At 41.2% G+C, this 18,557-nt stretch overlaps 2 protein-coding genes across 3 annotated transcripts in view; both read right to left on the bottom strand.

Annotated features, from left to right (window-relative positions):
• CORIN (corin, serine peptidase) overlaps positions 1 to 4,087 on the bottom strand; it is a 111,796-nt gene extending 107,709 nt beyond the window's left edge. Inside the window, 2 exon segments of the mRNA XM_071432447.1 lie at positions 3,602 to 3,649; positions 3,651 to 4,087. Coding sequence (XP_071288548.1) covers positions 3,602 to 3,649; positions 3,651 to 3,791 — 189 coding nt within the window. The 5' untranslated portion in view covers positions 3,792 to 4,087.
• Positions 4,088 to 6,609: 2,522 nt separating this feature from the next.
• Positions 6,610 to 18,557, bottom strand: part of NFXL1 (nuclear transcription factor, X-box binding like 1) — a 45,491-nt gene continuing 33,543 nt past the window's right edge. For both annotated transcript variants that reach the window (XM_071432443.1, XM_071432444.1), the window contains exons 20-22: positions 17,775 to 17,861; positions 14,755 to 14,808; positions 6,610 to 9,832 (exon numbers count right to left, since the gene is read on the bottom strand). In XM_071432443.1, the coding sequence (XP_071288544.1) occupies positions 9,659 to 9,832; positions 14,755 to 14,808; positions 17,775 to 17,861 (315 nt within the window). In that variant the 3' untranslated portion in view covers positions 6,610 to 9,658. The remainder of the gene's footprint in view (positions 9,833 to 14,754; positions 14,809 to 17,774; positions 17,862 to 18,557) is intronic.

The raw sequence follows: 18,557 nt of genomic DNA, 5'->3' as shown, positions 1-18,557 counted from the left end.
CACATGACCTGGTACCCAGGGCCTCCCAGTCCAGGTGGGGTCAAATCCACAGCTCCCACTTCTTAAGGAAGTACCAGTAGTGCTTATATTGTGTCTCCTGGATTGGGATGACCTGAATCTGCTGGGCCTCAGCATGGCAAAGATTGACAGAGCTCAAACATCCACTTAGCCACACTGAAGTGCTGTCTTCCTGCTTGTGAACAAAGGGTTTGTTTACAGTTCACCATTTGTTGGTTAGAGCAGTTGAGTGGGAGCTGCTCGATTTCTTTGCCAGATACAACAATCCCAAAATTCCCTTGCCTGTTTCACCTTCAAGTCAAAGGACCATTCTCCATCTGACAAATGAGATTTCTGTCTAGGTGCTTATCCACCTCAGCCTCTGCACACATTCCTTGTCTGGCTGTGCAAATAATGACAAGAAATTATGTGTCTGGCAATACATGGGCTTAATACAATGCTAGGACAGTACTGTTCCTCAAGGGAGCTGAGTGCTAAGACCTAAACATGTATATCAGCTTAGCAGGAAAAGAAGAATTTAAAAAAGGGCAACTCCTACATTCAAGTAAACCCACATTTTAAAATAATTACTGGCACTGTTAACAGTCCTAGCTTTGACTTGTATCTGCAGACATCATCTAATACATAATTAACAGCCAAACAATAACAGAGATACATAAAATCGCCCTGTGCACATTTTATAGAACACCTCAAATCATTACACATTTCCAACGATCCACCTACAATACTTTTAATTTGCTGGACATTCCAGTTATCTGCATACAGCTGAGTGCCAGCTAAGACTTATGGAAAGGAAGTGAATGTTTTCTTCAGTACTTTATAGTTCCAGCTCCAAAAGACTCAGGAAAAACAGTATTTTGTCCTGATGGCTTCATGAGATACTAAAAGCACAAGCAAGCTCCTCTAACATGGGAAAGCATGCTGTACTGCCTGGCTCACCACCAGGAGAGCCTTCTCAGGAGGATGAGTGCTGGTGGCTTCCTTAAAAATGCATGCTGAGTGAGGATTATATGTGGGGTTGGAGGGTCAGGCTTCTCCACAGGCAGAAAGACTGTTGGGGTACTTCATAAATGGCCTTTGAAGGAGGGAACACAAGTCATGAGCATTTCATTTCTAAAAGAGGTTTAAACGTTGTTTAGGATTCCTTTGTTCAGCTGAAGAAGTCCCCATCTTTCCACAGAACCTAGATGTCCAAGGTCCTCTGGGGATACCACCAGCTTTTATAGGGACACAGGTAGAATAGTTCTCTAATTTCTTGTATTACAACTTTGCTGTTTGGACTATCTCAGTGAAACATTCATTCATTCATGTGCCACAGCACCCAAGAAGCTTATAACAGAGATCTCCAACTAGAGCATCCATTACAAAAACAAACAAAAGAATTTAGTCTGCTGACTGGTCCCTCTTTTAGGAACAGGAAGGGTGTATGTACCCATATGGAAAAATCTACTACTACACTCTTACTGCTGAAAGCCAAAACTTCCCAAGAGATCCTGTGAATGCATTAAAAGCTCTAGATATTTGATTTCACTTCAGAGTTTCATAATCACAACCAGACGGCTAGTAAATTAAGTTAATTAATTAACTGCCTCCCATGAAATGCATCCAAGGACTCTGCATTTTAAATCAAGTGGAGCAATGATACTACTGAAGTATACTGCCGTGTTTATAAACTTGTGAAACCCCCTGCTGTGGCATTTCGGTCGCGTACGATCGGTGTGACAGTGCGAGAAGCTCCGTCGCCCTCTCCGCAAGTGCCCGGCATCAGGCTCAGCACTCCGGCGCGGCCCTCGCCGGTCCCTCCCGGCAGCGGAGGGCGAGGGCAGCCGGTCTCTCCCTGCGGACTCTGCCGCTCGCTCGCCGTGGGCTCCCCGCTGTAGAGCTGCGGCCCCCGCCGCACCTGCCCCTCTGACAGCGCACCGGCGCCGGGACACTGGGGAGACATCTGCGTCCCGGCCAGCGGAGGGAAGGGCAGGCTCAGGGGACCCACCCTCCAAGCTCGCACCAGCGCAGCAGCCACCTCCTGCAGGTTCCCTCTCGCCCTCTCTTATGCAGCCTCTCCCATAAGGGCGGCAGACTCCCTCATCCCTCACCACAGGTGTGTGCTGCGAAACTGCCCACGCCACACCTGCGCTACCCCCTCCGGACACTTGCAAGCACACAGGCTGGCTCTCCCTGGAATGATTAAGTGCCTCCTCTGTGACCCTGTACTGGATCACCTCCTGACGGCCAGCGGTACCATCCCGCCGGACAGCCGTGGGAGGGGACTCGGGGTCCCTCCACCCGACCGCAAGGTGCACCGACGCAAGGATAAAGCCAGCTCCCGCTGATGCCGGGGGGCAACCACCGCGCCGGAGTCACGGTGCACCGGTTCCCCGGGAGCCCAGACCCCGATGGAGCTGCCATGACAGCCCTGACAGACGTTAAGCCTGAACTTTGCTCCTGCAAATCCTGTCGTCGGATTCGAACAACTCTCCGCTCCTTCCAGCGGCAGAGCATTTACCGGGCACAGCAGCCCCGCTGATCTTCCGCGCTTGGTGAGAAAAGCGGGTCGAGGGCGCCGCTCGGCTCTCCCTGAGACGCCGACAACGAGCACTTGCTGGCTGCGGCTCACCTGCCGCCTCTGAACGCGGCCGTCCCCGGCGCGTCCTCGCAAGTTTAGACACAGGAGCGCTCCGGGACGGCCCCATCGCGGCAGGTTGGGCGCGGCAGGTCACTTGTCCCCGGCCGTCCCCTAGGCCGCCCCTCCGGGGGACACGGCCCCGTTCCTGCCTTTGAGCCACGGGTCCGTTCTCGGTACAACAGCTCGGCGAGGGCTCCTCCTCCGCCTGCCCGAGCACCGTACCGCTCAGCCCCGCGGCGGCAGCGCAGGCTGTGCGCCGCGCACGGGAATTGCCCCTGGGCCGGCTGCGGCCGGAGGTGTCCCCTGAGCGCGCTGCCCCCGCCCGCAGCCCGGGGGTCACCGAGCGGCAGAGCCAGCCGCCCTCCAAGGCCCCCGGCCCGCGGTACCCAGGCGGCCCCCCGCGAGGAGGAGAGAGCCCCGAGGTTCGCCTTACCCGGCTGGCGGAGAGGACCTGCCGGTAGCGCTCCTCCTCCGCAGGCAGGGCAGGGAACTGTTGGGTGGAGAGCATGCTCTGGCTGCTGCTGACCCCTCTCCACTTTGGCCGTCCCCTCACTGTTCTCTACCTCGGTCTCTGACGAACCGCGTCCACCCGCCTCCTGCACAAACACACTTGCGAGGAGGGCTTCGCATTTTGTCTGCTCTGCAGACTCCCCCTCCCCGCTCCTCCACCCAATAATAATAAACCTCCGCAAGAAAGAGCCACATCCCCACCCCTTTCGCACACAAGGCTCTACCCCTTGGGGGCACGCTGAGAGACAGCCCACTTGCTAATTTCGCCCTAAAGCCATCCTCCAGGGAGGGCGGATGGAGTGGGCACAGCCTTTGCGCCCCTCCCCATCTCCCCATCCGGTTAAGGGACGCCTCGTCACGCTGCGAAGGGCTGCAGGTGGCAAGACAAGCCTGAGTCAGAGATGATGTAAGGGGCAAGAACCCGCGGAGTTCGCCCCTCGCACCCCTTACCTTGGCTCGCCGGGGCTCCGCCACGCCCTGGCCCCCGGGCCGCCCGCCCGGACGCGCACTTGCGGCTGAAGCGATCCGAAGCCAGCCCAGCGCACGGACCTGCGGGCGCTCTCGGCCCATCGAGTCGAGGCGCAGAGTTCAGAGCGGAGGTTGGCAAGCGTGGGCCAGGCTCCCGTATCCCTTCATTCATCCGCGGGTGGACTTCCCTGCGCTTTGTTTTACGTTACGGTCCGGCAAAGGCTTTCCTTTCAGCCCAGGGACGGAGAGTTTCGCGCCTGCAGGGACTGCAGCGCTTCCCTCTGTAGCACAGCGGCTGGCCTGCCGCAGCCCGGCTTCTAACGCTCCAAAGAGAGCTGAAAGAGGCGCTGGCATCGCAGAAGCGGAGGGGAAAGAGCTCCAGCAGGAGGAACCTCCCGGAGCCAACGACATGTTTCCCCAGCTCGTTCCCCGCAGGAAAGCTCCCGTCCCAGCCCCCTGGCGACGAGCCTGCCGTGCCCCGTCCCTCCCCTGCGAGGAAGCGCTGCGCGGGAGAACAGCGGCGACCCAACGGCGTTACCCCTTGTCCCGACACCGGTCCTGGTCCTGACCGGCCCCAACGATCCGGAGCTGGAGGGATGTGGTGGCTGTTGCATATCTATGAAAGCAAAATTCTCAGGCCGAGAGCCAAGTGCCACCTGAAGCTGCAAGTGACAGAGCAAATGTCCTACCCCCATGAGATACCATCTTTTAAGACCTGCATTTGATCTATTTGTCCCCTCGCCCTGTGTTTGCATTCAAAGACGTCAAGTCTGACTGAAGCCTCGGTCTGTGCACACAACAGAGCCCACCAATACTATCCAAGAACGATAAAGTCAACAGGACAAAACGCAAAACAATGAATACAAAATGGGCAGAAGTATGTGCTACCAGAATAGAAACAGTTCAGGACCCTTCCAAGAGTCACAGGGACTACTGCTGGGTTCTGAGATGACATCTGTAAACCAGAAAGGCTTCCAGTTTTTCCTGTGTATGATTTAGTGCTTCTGAAATGCTATCATTCTAAATGTAAATCAGAAACCTCCCAAGAAAATGTGAACCACCACCTCTCTATGAATATGGCTTCCAGCCCTGTCAGCACTCTTGACAATCAGTGAGGGTGATACCCCTCATCACAGTGTTTATATTTGTAAATAAAACCACATGGTGTTATATATGTTTATATTTAAACAATAAACAAGATGCTTAGCATTTTTTTTCCAGTTTCTTTTCCGTACCTGTATTTCCATACCTTCAGATTTAGGCCCTGTTACCTTGTGTGCAAACAGTGGTTACCTTATGGTGCAGTGTTCTCTATGCTTCTGGAGTGCCAGTGTACTTAGAGGCTTCTGCTCATGGTAACTCAGTGCTGCACCTTTTACATAACCAACCAAACATCTCTCCAAACCAACCTCCAGCATCTGCAGGAAAACAGTGGTGGTTTTAAAACAATTGCACCAAAAATAGGAAAAGCATGGAAAGAGAGAAAAGAAAGACCATTTATGCAAAATAACAAATATTTTGTGCTGTGATGTAGGAATCAAACCATAATTTGTGATTCATTACAGAGATTAGGTAGCCCTGTCAAAAATTCTAATAACAGTAAATGACAATGTGTATCTAAAGGTGCAGTACATGACTCAGACTGCAAAGCCAGCTTGGCCTTGGCTGAGGATGGCTTCAGCTGGAGAATTGTGAATTCCAAACCCCAAGCCAGTCTTGACTCCTAATTTCAAACTAATTTCCTTCAATAGGAGTGCCACTGAAAGTGGAGTTTCACAACAAGATTCAGCAGCATACAAAGAAAGCCTGAGTTCTGGTTTTGTTGGGAATTTTATGGAAATCACTGCACGAGCAACATTTAGCAGAAATAATGCTTGGTTGAATGAAGCCACAGTTCCCTCAGAGCATGACTTATTTCTACACAGCTGCTGTTTAGCCTACCTTACAGCTGAGTTTGATGTATCACAGGTCATATTCATACACTATCCATACCACAGAATTGTTTTCTGGTAGCATGGCATGTAGACATCGTAATGCAGGGTTCAAATAATTCATTAACATCTAACCATCTTTCCATCTTTATGGAAAGAAGTATATCTCATTATCTTATAGTTAATTTGACTTAATTTGATTTTTTTTCCTTAATTTTTACCTTGCATTTCTTTTCCTAGGAAATTCAAGACACTACAGGTTCTTAATTTTCTAATTCTCTAAAGCAACTGACTAATTTACTTGAATAAGAGCAGACAGGAATACAAATATATTCATGAAGAAAGGAAAGGGAGCAATTGAAATGCTCATAGATAACAACTGGTAACAGGATTGCAACCCAAGCAGAAGAGGGTTATCAAAACTAAATGAAAATGAGAACAGGGCCACACATGACCCTGTTTGTGTGTGTCCAAACAAGAATGCTCCAACCTAAAGCACACACATCAAGCTTTCACTGCCTGGCACTGGAACACACTTCAGACCAAGCATCTCTGCGCTCTAACCTCACAACACACAAGCTCATTACTCAGAGAAAGCTGGCACAGGGCAGATACGTTTTGGAGCCCGAACTACTACTGAGATCACAAACTCAGAGTTCACTGCTTTAAAGTCACAATCAAACATAGATGCTTTTATGAACAAATTTTGGTGCTATCTGCTTAGTAACATTTCTTTCTCTATTAGTTAAGGTCAGCCCAAATGTCTAATAAATCAGCTATATTTCTCCCTGTGAGGCCAAAAAGAAATCTACCAAGTCCATTCCCATTTGTTTCACCTTAATCGACTTCCCCAACCCATTTTCACAATTTTGTCAGAGCAGTAACATGAAGGAACACAATTACATAATTCCAGCATTCATCTGAGAAGGAAGAATTATCACTACCAGAGAAGGGGGCAGAAAGCATACCTAAATCTTGGGCTGCAATGTGTCAGTCATCATTACCTGGGAAGTTTGCTGCTTCACTACACCAGTCCTTGAGATAAAACAAATTTTCAAGTTGTTTTTGATATATTTATTGTCTGACTTGGTTTTTACATTAAATTAACACACACAATGGATTGATACTGTTACAGGGAAAAAACTTGCCCTAGGAGTTTCCAATCCCAAACATACTGAACAGTTGTAAGAACCTTGGCTCAATGGAAGGATACATTTTCATCACAATGCATCCAGAATCAGGAAAAGCCACAATATTTTTCATTTTACACATACCTACATATTCTTCATGTTAAGTCATCATCAGGCTTCTATCACTATAATTTCCCTTCAACAGCAGGTCAGATTATATAATTTGTTTTAATGTATACTGATCAATATGCATTTTTTTTGTAAGCTGTTAACATTAAAAATATTTGCTCATTACATTATGTAACAGCACATTACATATAAATTGATACCAAACCCTACCTTCAATTCAAAATTTCTTTTCTAAAATTACCGTCTTTCATTAATATTGAATAAAAGGTGATTTTATCTGTATCTTTTACTTCAAAGGTTGTTGACAACACAGAGCTCCAACCAAAGAAAGACAAAATATTAACTGTAAAAATATTTTAAAGAAACAAACAAAAAACTAGTGATTTATTAAACTGCAGATTGCTTGAACCCCCACACTTTTTTTATGCCAAGAAATAAATATCTGGTTCAGCAGGCAGACCAACAGAGTGCAAATGACTCACATGGTTGGATAAGATATACAGAACTATTTTGAATAAAATTTCAAAAATAGGTATGCCTTGCATATGCAAGGTTCAGAAGAGATACAAATCCTTTAAGAAAGGGAATACGCCTACTCACACATACCTTTGTATGAACAGAATGAATTTGTATAGTAAAAAATTGTGGCAATCTTTAATGAAGATGATCAATGAAAAGCCTCTTCTTCTCCAGTATTTCCCACAAATATGCAGAAAAGAATACTAAGAACTTCTTCAAACATCTAATAAGTGCAGTTAATTAGTATAACTCGCTAGAGAGAGGTTTCTTCTCTTTGCTGTTGAAGCAAGGATAAACTTTCCATTATAATTATTTTAAAACTAGCAGTAAATAAAAAAAAATTAGTGATAGTCATGCAAGATAAAAGCTGTTTCCACAAAGTTCTCATTCATGTTGATTTCCATATTTCAGCCAGAAAGGTATCTTTTTGTACTTCTGGATAAACCATCACATTTTACTTCATCTGAACAAAAATACTTTTTCCTTAGTGACAGAAGAGTTACTGACATATGCAGTCACAATACAATAGGATCACCTCACTCTTGTTAAACATATCTGAAATTATCTTCCAGGCATTAATGTGATAGAAAAAAGTTAAAGCAACGATATGAAACAATGTTTACCTTTTATACTAGAAAAATAAGAAATTCAATGGAGATGCAATTTTGCACAGCGTAATTTCAATTAATTCTACAACTTTAAATACTAATGGTCTGACACATAAGTAATATGCATCTCTAAAATTTAATTTACAACCAAAGTACTATAGAATAGCATCAATCCATGCTAAATATTGCCAAGTTTTCCCCACCTTTCTCCTCATTCACCAAACTTCTGTGAAAAACTGAAAAGAAACTAATTTTATCTGTTTTCTTAATCTATGTAATCAAAAGCTTCTGCCTTTTTGCAGCCTTTCCTATTTTATTTTCTTGCTGCTGAATCAGAATTACAATTGGATATTCAAATTAATACTGGGTCCCTTTGCAAGTAAGTCAAAATCAACTAGAAGAGCTTTCAAGCAAACTGCAACGTTTTCTGCTAACTCATACATATGGTCCCACTGCTTTTGCAGGATTTGTGATTAAATTATATGCCTGAATTACAAGGGCATAATACTAATACCCGTTGGCATGCACCCCATTTTTTGCAGGAGCTTGTAATCACTTTGCAGTAACCTGCAATGCTCAAGTATCAGCAAAAAGTTTCTAGCAGAGGTTTAAAAATTCAGTTTTCTGATTTCCCCATTTCTGAATTGAACTTGCAGTCTCTCAGCTGAGACTACATAGCCTCTCTGATAATCCTGAAGCCAGATAAAAACCTTCCAGTTCTACCCACCGATACTGATAACCTAAAGCAAGGTATTCACAAGTGTCAGTAAGAAAATATTTAAACATTTGGAAGTTTAGCTAGAAGGTTTAAATGTGACTACCAAGCATCAGATGGCTTCAGAACATCATATTACTGTATTGTTACACTGTCCAATTACATTTTCACACACCTGTACAAATATCCAACTCTGACATTTATCCATACAAATAGTCAATTGATACTCTTAAGTTTAATTTCAAATTGTTTTTCTGCTGCTGGCAGTTGGGGCAACAGTGAGAATGCAGCCTTGTACCCTGAAACTTCTTGACATCCATGTATGCATCTGTCCACTAAAGGAACTTGTCAGTTAGTTCAATTTTGAGGAAACAAGGGTGGGAAGGGGCAGGGTGAAACAACAAAAAAGCAAACCCCACCATTTGTAAGGGGGGGAGGGCACTGTTCTGTTTGTGATATAGCTGAATTGAAAGATAGTTCACATTTCCTTTATCTAACAAAGCTCTGAACAAGGCCCCAGAATATGCAAGCTTAAGTGACCCAAGATTCCCTGTTATTTGCCATAATTAAAACTGGCGTGAAGCATAGAATTATTGTGTGATACAACAAAGATGAGCATAAGAACACTAACCTTCAATAAACAACTAAGCTGATTTTACAGGAAACATATATTCAATAAACCATTTTATACTAAGCTATTCTTAATATTATGAAATGGAGACAAGGAAAAATAACAGAATAATAGAAGAGATGTTAACAAATCCCAGTCAAACTATCAGCACTTCAGTGTAGACTAGAATCTACTATTACTTTTGGTGTCTGACTTCAGTTTTGTGCTGTGAATGTAGTAACACAAAAGGTGACATTTCTTCTCTCCTCTACATTTTCTTAGCAAAGAGTATACATACATAATCTATGCTTATTAAGTTCTGTTACACACAGACTAATGTTGTAGGAATAACAGCTACCTAAAGTCCAACTGAGGTATATGAAATATTGAGTTGTTTTCAGTCATTGTAGACCATGAGCCATGCAACCATCACAACAGCAACTCCAAACACTGGCAGCATGATGAAGTTCTTGTACTTTTGCCATGATGATTGTTCAACTTCTACCTCATCCTTTCTTCTCTTATTCTTTCTTCGCCCTTTTAATCTGTTTTCAAAAGCTTCCAGTTCAGCCTAAATAAAGAGAACCAAATGTAGTTGACATTTGTATCAGAATTAAAAACAAGGAAATATGAAGGTTTTAAATAACATTACCAAGTAACATTCAATAGAAGTAACTGTCAGCCAGGAGAAGTTACACATCTCACAGATGGTACTACAACCATAGATTGGCACTACATCCCAGAGGTACAAAGCACACTGCTTTTAAGTATTAAACCATTGTTTAGTTCCCTATAAAAACATTGCCAAAAATGCAGCCAACTGAAGTTTTGCATGCTCAGTTTTTTAACTCAGGCTGAAAATATTAAGCTAAAAATAATGTTATTTCCATGAAATATGTTAAAAATACTTTTTTTTTTCAATTAAAAAACACATTAGCATTTAAGCTATTTTACCAACTTCTATAAGGGCATAGGCTGAAATCTTCAAAGACATTCCCTTGTAATAAAGATGCACTCTGCCAAAGCTAAATTAATAAAAACGTAAGTAACTAAAACTGTATGTTATTTCCCTCAATTCTTTATATTTGCATGGTCACTAAATTTTAGATTAATTGCTATAATTTTAGATACACACAAAAATATTGTATTTGTTAAGTGTTGTAACTTGAACATTTAATCACTCATATGAATGTAAGAGGTATATAATATCCTTCAGTAGGAAGCACATGCCTATAGGCCCAAAAATGGAGCAAAACAATTGTAAAAGTAAGAATGCCAGGCTTCCAACATAGAATGGTAGTTTCAGGGTCCTGTCTGGAATAAACAATAGGATCTCTGATCCCTGTTCATCATCCCCCTCCACATTTATTTTAAAAGAGCATCATGAGAATACAGAAAAAACTCATTTGAGTGAACAAAGCTGAAATAAAACTGGAACTAGGCAGCCTAGAATAAAGAGTGAAGACTAGGATGAGGCTCCAATGAGAAGGTATCTAATTGCTAGGAAGACCTGAGACAGACTAAAGTCTGATGATTACCTGGATTTTTGGTCAAGTTGTTAGCTACCAGAGAAAACATGGGACAAGGCACTAGGGAGCAGACAAACCAGATGGAGTGAAAGGAAGTGAGATGGGAGTAGCAGAGCGCAGCAAGGCAGGACTGGCTGGGCAAAAGGCACAAGACTGAGCTGAAGCAGAGGAATCATGGACAGTGAACAGGGACAAAGCCTGGCCAGAGAGGAAATAAATCTATGTGACTACAACTGCAGGGCTGCCAGGAAGAGGGACTAAGACGATACAGTAAGTGCATTATAAAAACAAGAAAAAGACTCTTTTGGGAAATGGACAGAGTAGTAGTTCAGTAAATAAAATTTTCATTCAGAACTCAAGGTTGCCTGATGTCTGGTCTTCCTTCACTGACAGCAAATATTTGTCAGTTTCACAAAGCAGCTCTTCCCTTCCTGAGCCAGATACCACTGTTAGCAGAAGAAAGGGACCTATTTTGATGTCTATTCCTTTGTACCTAATAAAGGCAGAAATTGTTGGCACTTCTCTGATGATATGGGAGAAGAGTTCAGACAAAGTCACAGCCTATTTGAAACAAGATTACTCTCAACTAGCTAATCCTTCCTTAGAAAAGCAAAGTATTTTAATGAAACAGTTTCTCAAAATCCAAAATCTGGAGGCAAGGGCAGAGTTTTTATGGTTTTAAAGACAACATGGCATTGTTTCATGACAGTATTTCATTTACTTGAGTGACAGACACTCAAGTAAAATTTGGGGCTTCTATAGTTACTATACACTTGTGATCAGTACATTTTAAAAGCAGAAAGCTCTAGGAATTACAATAGTTAAATTAAAATATAGGGCTCAAACAAAATCATGTAATAGCTATTGAATTGCTTCCCTAGTGAACTCTACAAAAACCTGTCTAAAAATAAATATATAATTTACAAAACCAAAAACACAGAATGAAAAAAGATTTGTAGGCGCAGAATATGAGAGAGAAGCCATCACTACCCTTGAAAAGCCACCTACAGATTTTGTGTAACTGTCAGATTCCTGAAGTGTCACCTTAATGACCTCTGAAGCAATGGTTATGCACAATCTTTAAACAAGCTTAACTTTTCAAGCTAAACAAGCCTAGGGTTTTTATTTAGATAAGAACCTAACTTCTTTGTATGTAAGCATACTAAAAGTAAAATGGCATGTGTTTATTTGAACGGTATACTCAAAACATCTAGTTCAGTGTTGCTCAGGCCCTGGATTTTGTTCTTTCAGGTATTGTTCGCTATATGCAGTTCTTTCTGCACTGAAGGGAGTAGCATTCCCATGGGAAAATGTAGCTAAATGAATGCAAGTAACAGTGACAAAGTGTATTTACTGAAAGTGAGGATATATTTTTATGAATGGGGAGGGGAACACTTGACTATTTAACTTCTAAGGATCTGTTAAAAATTTTTCTTTGGACATAAAAAAAGGGAAAATAAATCTTTCCTACAACTCAGTAAATTACACTTCAGCTTCAAGACCCTAACTTCCAGTATTGAAACTCTAAACAGTTAGCTTGAAAATTTAACTAAACCTTTTACAATGGAGAGGAACAGACAGAGCTTGGTCAGAGTTGTTAAATAATCAAAGTGCTGATCTTTTTACCACCTCTAGCAGTTGTGAAAACCCTGGCCTCACAGGGTGCCTCTGAATTAGAAGCAGAGGGAAAGTTTGGCTGCTAGGGCCACAACAAGAAGCCTAGCCAAGCCATCTCTTCCACTAAGAAACCATCTGTAAATGGTATTAGCAAAAGTTGCTACCAAATATAGCAAATACCAAAATATAAATGCACAGACTTACTAGAGCACTAACTAATTTGTATATAAAACATTTAATGAAGTATTAATCAAAATAGTTTTAAGAAACTGTGACTAACAGATGAACAGTCTCTACAAAAATGTGCTAATGACATTGAGAAGGTGGTACAAGATGCAAACTTTTGTCAGAAGGGAGTACACTCAAAAATATACTTTTAATGTGACCCAACACCCTACGATAGTGATGTCCTCTAATTTCCATCAACAGATGGCAGATTATGACTTCTAACTGGATGGGAACCAATGTTACATAAAAAGGCTGCAGTAGTCGAGGTTAGTACTTGTATGCAGTTCTAGAGCCTATTTATTAGTTACAGCTGTATCTTTTTTTTTAACAATTTGTTTTATCCTTTATTTTTTTTACTGTTTTTGTCCTACTGCTTCCTAATGCACTAAATAACTAAGTTAACCTTCAAATAGGATTCATTATGTATAGGTGAAGTTTTCCATCCCTGAAGTTGCATCCATCACAAAACAAATATGCAGGAGCAGTTGTCATATATTGCATAAAGTTACTACTGTGGAGCTGGAACTGTGAGACTTCAAAGAATGTACAAGTAGAAAGCAATGGTGATGTGACTGCAGAGAGAAACAATCACTGCTTAAGAACCCAGCCAAAATCCAGCACAATGTGTTGGTAGAGCGAATCTGCTACTGCCTCCTTACTGAGACTTTACTAGAGGGACTATAAATCAAGTGATTTTGAGCAGAAATCATTAGTATTTGGGTGGGATGGCTTCTGGAATGCATGCAAACACTCAGTGCAAGACAAACATCAGCAAATTTGGCTTTCTAGCTCTAGGACTGTAAACATGTTCTTTACATGTTTAAATGCCCATTAGCATACATCAGTACTTTGCTTGCAGAACCAACACCTACAGATTTCCTCTGCCCAATTTGTTTCAGACATCTGTATGTAAGTCACACTTCCTGACCTGTATGCCAGAAGTTACATTTCCAGGGTCAGCTTAGAGAACAAGAAGAATTAGAAGAACTGTCTAGGAGTTATATGAGGAAATGTGTGCTTAATTCTATAGACAGCTGAGATATGAATGTTGCAACAAACATTGCAGGATGATCATAGAACAATGCCTGGTGCTCTGAACAGATGCATAACCATGTTTTTCTTGCAGGATGAGCAGATAAGGTTCCCCTCTGATAAGCAAAAACATGCCTTGCCAGAGCAATTTAGATGTAACATTTTCATTAATTACTTAGAGAACTTAAAAAGTGTGTATAAGAGAAGTTAGGACCCACAGAGCGACTGTCTATACTAATGAGATTGGGGAAATGGCAGAAGTGCATCAGCTCTGTAATCCTCCCTTGCTCCCCTTTCAAGAAGGGAGCAAGCCACTGATCCCTGATAAAAACAGTGTGTGACATGCAGGTGAAAACATAAGTGTAAATTAAACATACAGATGCTGTGATAATTGAGTAAAAGGAGTCAGAAAGCACACACTAGACATGGAATATGATTTGGTGTCAAATGCTCACTCAGGCACAGGCACACATGAACTGGCTGGAAGGCGTGCAGACTCCAGATGACAAACCTGTCCTAGTCATCACCAACTGAGCTTAGAGTGTTTGCCTGAATGTGACCAGCACCTCCAGGCAGATGGCACAGCAGCTTTGTGGATTGCAATGCCAACCACATACCCTCACCACCAACAGCAATTACACTAAATACATGTTTCCCCGCCACCCCAGAGACCTTGAAGGACAAGAACTCATCTAGCTGTCCTTGTTCTTTCATGATAGGAGGGGTAAGGGCAGCTTCACCCAATATTTAAATCTTGCAGAGGCTATTCAGCATTCTGTAATGTTTATGCTGTATAAAGTGTTTGATTAAAATAAAGCATACTTACTAGTTTAAAAATAAATTACCTTGCACAAAGCTATAGTAATACAAAGTTATCATTTTGCACAAAATTATGAAAATTGCTTGCAGAAATGTGGCCTCAACCATTGTAAATAATTTACAGCACACAGAGTATGGTAACAGCTGACAGGAATGACTATGCATATCACATTAAAAACTATAAATCTTTAATAGCATGCAAATTACATTATTTACTAACAAGAACAAGGTGAGGATGAGGTGGATGAGGAAAAAGAAAGGCTAATACCTGTTGTCTTCGCTTCTCCTCTTCAAGAGCAGCTTTCGCTTCTGCTTCTTTTATCTGTCCAGACACACAAAGTTATAATAAACTGTTGTAAACAGCAGCTAAACCTATTTTCTTAAGAAGTCATAATTACTCCTATAGAACGGTTCTCAGCAAAAGCCTGTAAACTTTCCATCTTGTGAGCTCCACCATCCAAAACCCATATGAAAAGTAGTCACACAAGATACAATTGATAACTCTATAGAAATATTTTGCAGAGTTCAAGAATGCAAATTAAATGCTAGAAAGTATTAAGAAAAAAATGGTGCAGAAAACATTGTCAATACATAAAGACACCACATACTTGAATCTTAGCACCTGCATTCCATTTTGGTCCTACGATAATAAATAAATGTGAAACCTGAACGTATACAAAGGACAACAGGATGGAGTGGCTCCCATCTGAAGAGATGCATAGCTAGCATTCATCAGGTGACTACTAACAGGACACCAAATCCTGGAGAGTACACAGATGCCAAACAGGGATAAAACATCAATAATTATTTTTCATAATGCAAAGGCATAAAATGAATTTATCAGGAGGTTGGCTCACAATAGAGGAAAGTATTCTACTCCCACAGAGTATTTGGCTAAATCTAGAATTTCAGTACTACAGGACATTTTTAGATGCCAAAATTTTATGTCAACTGAAAAACAACCAGGCATGCTAATAGGAGATAAATCCAACTAACGCCATTAGAAAGACACCATGTCACACTCTTAAGTTCCCACAGGAACAGTATATGGGAGAAGTTTATATAGCTCCCTTTTTATACCTTTTTTAGGCTTTTAGCATTGCAGTCACTGAATCACTCCCTTAGAAAATTTAGATGTAAAAATCTATTAATAACTTGAAATGAAAAAAATCTTGATCCTAGTAGCTGGATGATCTGCACACTAACAATGAAAACAGTTTATGGAATACTGTTTGCACAGGTAGAATTGATTACAAATAATTTCCAATTCAAGAGCTTTTGATGACTAAGGAGAGAGCACACTAGCTCATGCTTTAGCATGCTGTAGATCAAACAGCAGGGACTGGGGGCAGGGCCAAAAGCACAGTCCTATTTGCAGGTTTTCTGACTAATTTTTAAATTACTAAACCTAGTATCAAATAAAACCACTACTGAGAATTTCATTAATCTAGATACAATGGCAGAGTCCCTTTAGAAATGTGTGTAAAGGACCTTTTCAGCTGTGCACATCTGAAATCTGAAAATCTGGTGTGCAAAAAATTACACAATGAGCCCCCTTGTTTTTCACTGCCATCTAATGGCAAAACTTCAGCTACAAAACAAAAAGTTACCTTCAAATCTGAAAAGAGCAACAGAAAAGCTTCTTTTTAATCTGGTGTGGTCATATTTGTATAAGATATACAGGTATAATGTACACAGAAAAAGGGAATCTTAACTATTAGAATCACAGCATGGAAAAACATTTCTAGGACTTTTTCTTTAATAAAATGTACAGTAAAAGACACATTCAATTCCTAGGCATCTAGTGAGTAAGAAATGCTTACTCAATAGGTGCCAGACATTAAATGTTTCATTAAGAATTAATGCACTTTGGTTTTAGAAATTCATGGGTGTTTTGCAAATGTGCAAACTAATTTCTCTTTGCAAATGTCTGCAGTTTTCTACAAGTTTTTTTACAGTCTGGACACATTAAACAGTAATAGACATAAATAAGCCACTTTCATCAAGTGCCTATATTAGTAGGCTATTCTAGTATGTCATTTGCATAATAAGTCAACACAGGTTACAAAAAGGTGCCTAGGAAGAATTTAAATAAAACTTTATCACTTTATATAAAAACCCCAAAACAAGTAAATTCCCATTCTTCTGAGAAGAAGGTACAAACAGCTAGGTTGTGCCATTCAGTATGTCTGTGGCATTGTTTACAGCAGAGACTTGTGGCCATTTGCTCACTGCCTTAGCCCATTTCTCCCTGTGGATTACAACATGAGGGCAAGACATTGGTAGTAGCCTGTCTCAGAGTGCTGCAGTGTCAGTGCTGTCTGCCTGGAGCAGACAGCACTGACACTGCAGCACTCTGAGACAGGCTGCTGGGTCTCAGCTCACGCACTCTTACTGTCAGCTCACCTGGCTTTAGGGAGGGACTCCATATACTGTGAACTTACCATCTTCACATTCTTTCTAGAACTATTTGTTATGGTTGGTATTCCCTAAAGGCATATCCCAAGAGTTTTAGCATTCAACCTGTTTGCCAAGTTGCAGGATTTGGTCAGTGTGGTAGTTGTTAGAACTTGTAAATCAATCCTGAAAATCTGAGCAGAAGCTTACTTGACTTTACCCATTGAGTTCTTGGGTTGTACATTTATCACATCTAAAACTTACCTGATAAAACCCAAGCAATTTATGCATCAATCTTTTTGTGTCTGTTTTTATTAAAGGTTTGTAACAGCAAGGATCATATCCTGTCTCTGTGTGACAGCACACAGCAAATTCTTTACTTCATGAAACAGCTGAGCTAGGGAGAAGTCACATTAACAGCAGTCTAGGTAGTATTCTGCAGTTACTGGAAAGTCTCAATTCTACCAGTATAGGATAACTAATACCACATGGCAGATTATACTCCACACTGGACAAGCTGAGAAACTGATAGCTGCAAAACCTTGATTGGAAAGACAGATCTTACAATGCTCTGTAAAGCAGTCTGACTCTAGTCTTACAGCACTAATAATGACTATTTTATCATCACTGATCATCACTTGTTCTCAGTGAAAGAGGAAAGAATCAGTTCCAATCAATTCAAAGAAAAAAAAATAACATAATACTGTTTAAAAATAGTATTTGAGTCAATTAACACCATTCATAAATTCAAGACTGAAAAAATAGCTACTACTCAACAGCACATCCACTTATGCCGCATTTCTGCAGGTACTGCCTTGAAAAATAATGTGTTCTTTTTTCTACTTTTCTTGAAGCTCTGAAAAGGAATCATAGCTCCAATGGTTACATTACCTCATGTGCTTTCCTCTTCATTTCCTTGCATAATGCATCACATTCCAGTGAAACTTGGCCTTCTTGTATCTTGCTGCACTGCACTTCCTGTTAAGTAGAATTTGTCTTTTATAATCATTTCCCTATATAAGATTTTAATTGTCAACTTCTTTATGAAAATAATAAAACTTTCTTATTTAGTAAAACATTAGTTTTACATATAAAGCTAATGACTGAATGTTATTTCGACCTGTAATTATGTATTAAATTGTCCTTTTTTTTTCTTCTTTCTAATAAGCTAAGCTGAAAGGAAGAATAAATCTACAGTCCAGTTTAATTTTTCTCCTCTTTATTCATCTGTTTGCCTTAGACAAGTAAAATAACCTTCTGAACCTTTGCATTTAGAGTGTCAGTAATTTCATATATATTATCTTAACTGGCTTAGACTACAGGACGTAGTCTGGTCATGGGGGGGAAAATTAAGTAATTCTCAATCATACTTTCTCCCCTTTTCCTAGTATTGAAGAAATTAAAAAAAAAAAAACAAAAAAACAAACAACAAAGTGGTTATCTGTAAGCAGAGGCTGCTCAGTTTTAAGCACTGTCATCTTTTCTCTTGCTGAGCATCCACCTGCAAGACTTCTTGGATGCACAAGACATATTTTGGAGAAGCTGAGGACTCTGAGGAACTGCTGGAAGGTTCAGAAGTTAACTGGGTCCAGAAAGGTAATTTGAACATTTTTTAATTAAGACAGATTATGGGGTTTTTTTTCATTAAGACATCATCATTTGTCAAAACTTCAT

This window comes from Agelaius tricolor, unplaced genomic scaffold, assembly GCF_023055355.1.
Source record: "Agelaius tricolor isolate 1412-34295 unplaced genomic scaffold, bAgeTri1.0.p SCAF_8, whole genome shotgun sequence".
NCBI classification, from domain to species: domain Eukaryota; kingdom Metazoa; phylum Chordata; class Aves; order Passeriformes; family Icteridae; genus Agelaius; species Agelaius tricolor.
The sequence above is the reverse complement of the archived record's forward strand: the minus strand, read 5'-3'. Positions and strand labels throughout refer to the sequence as shown.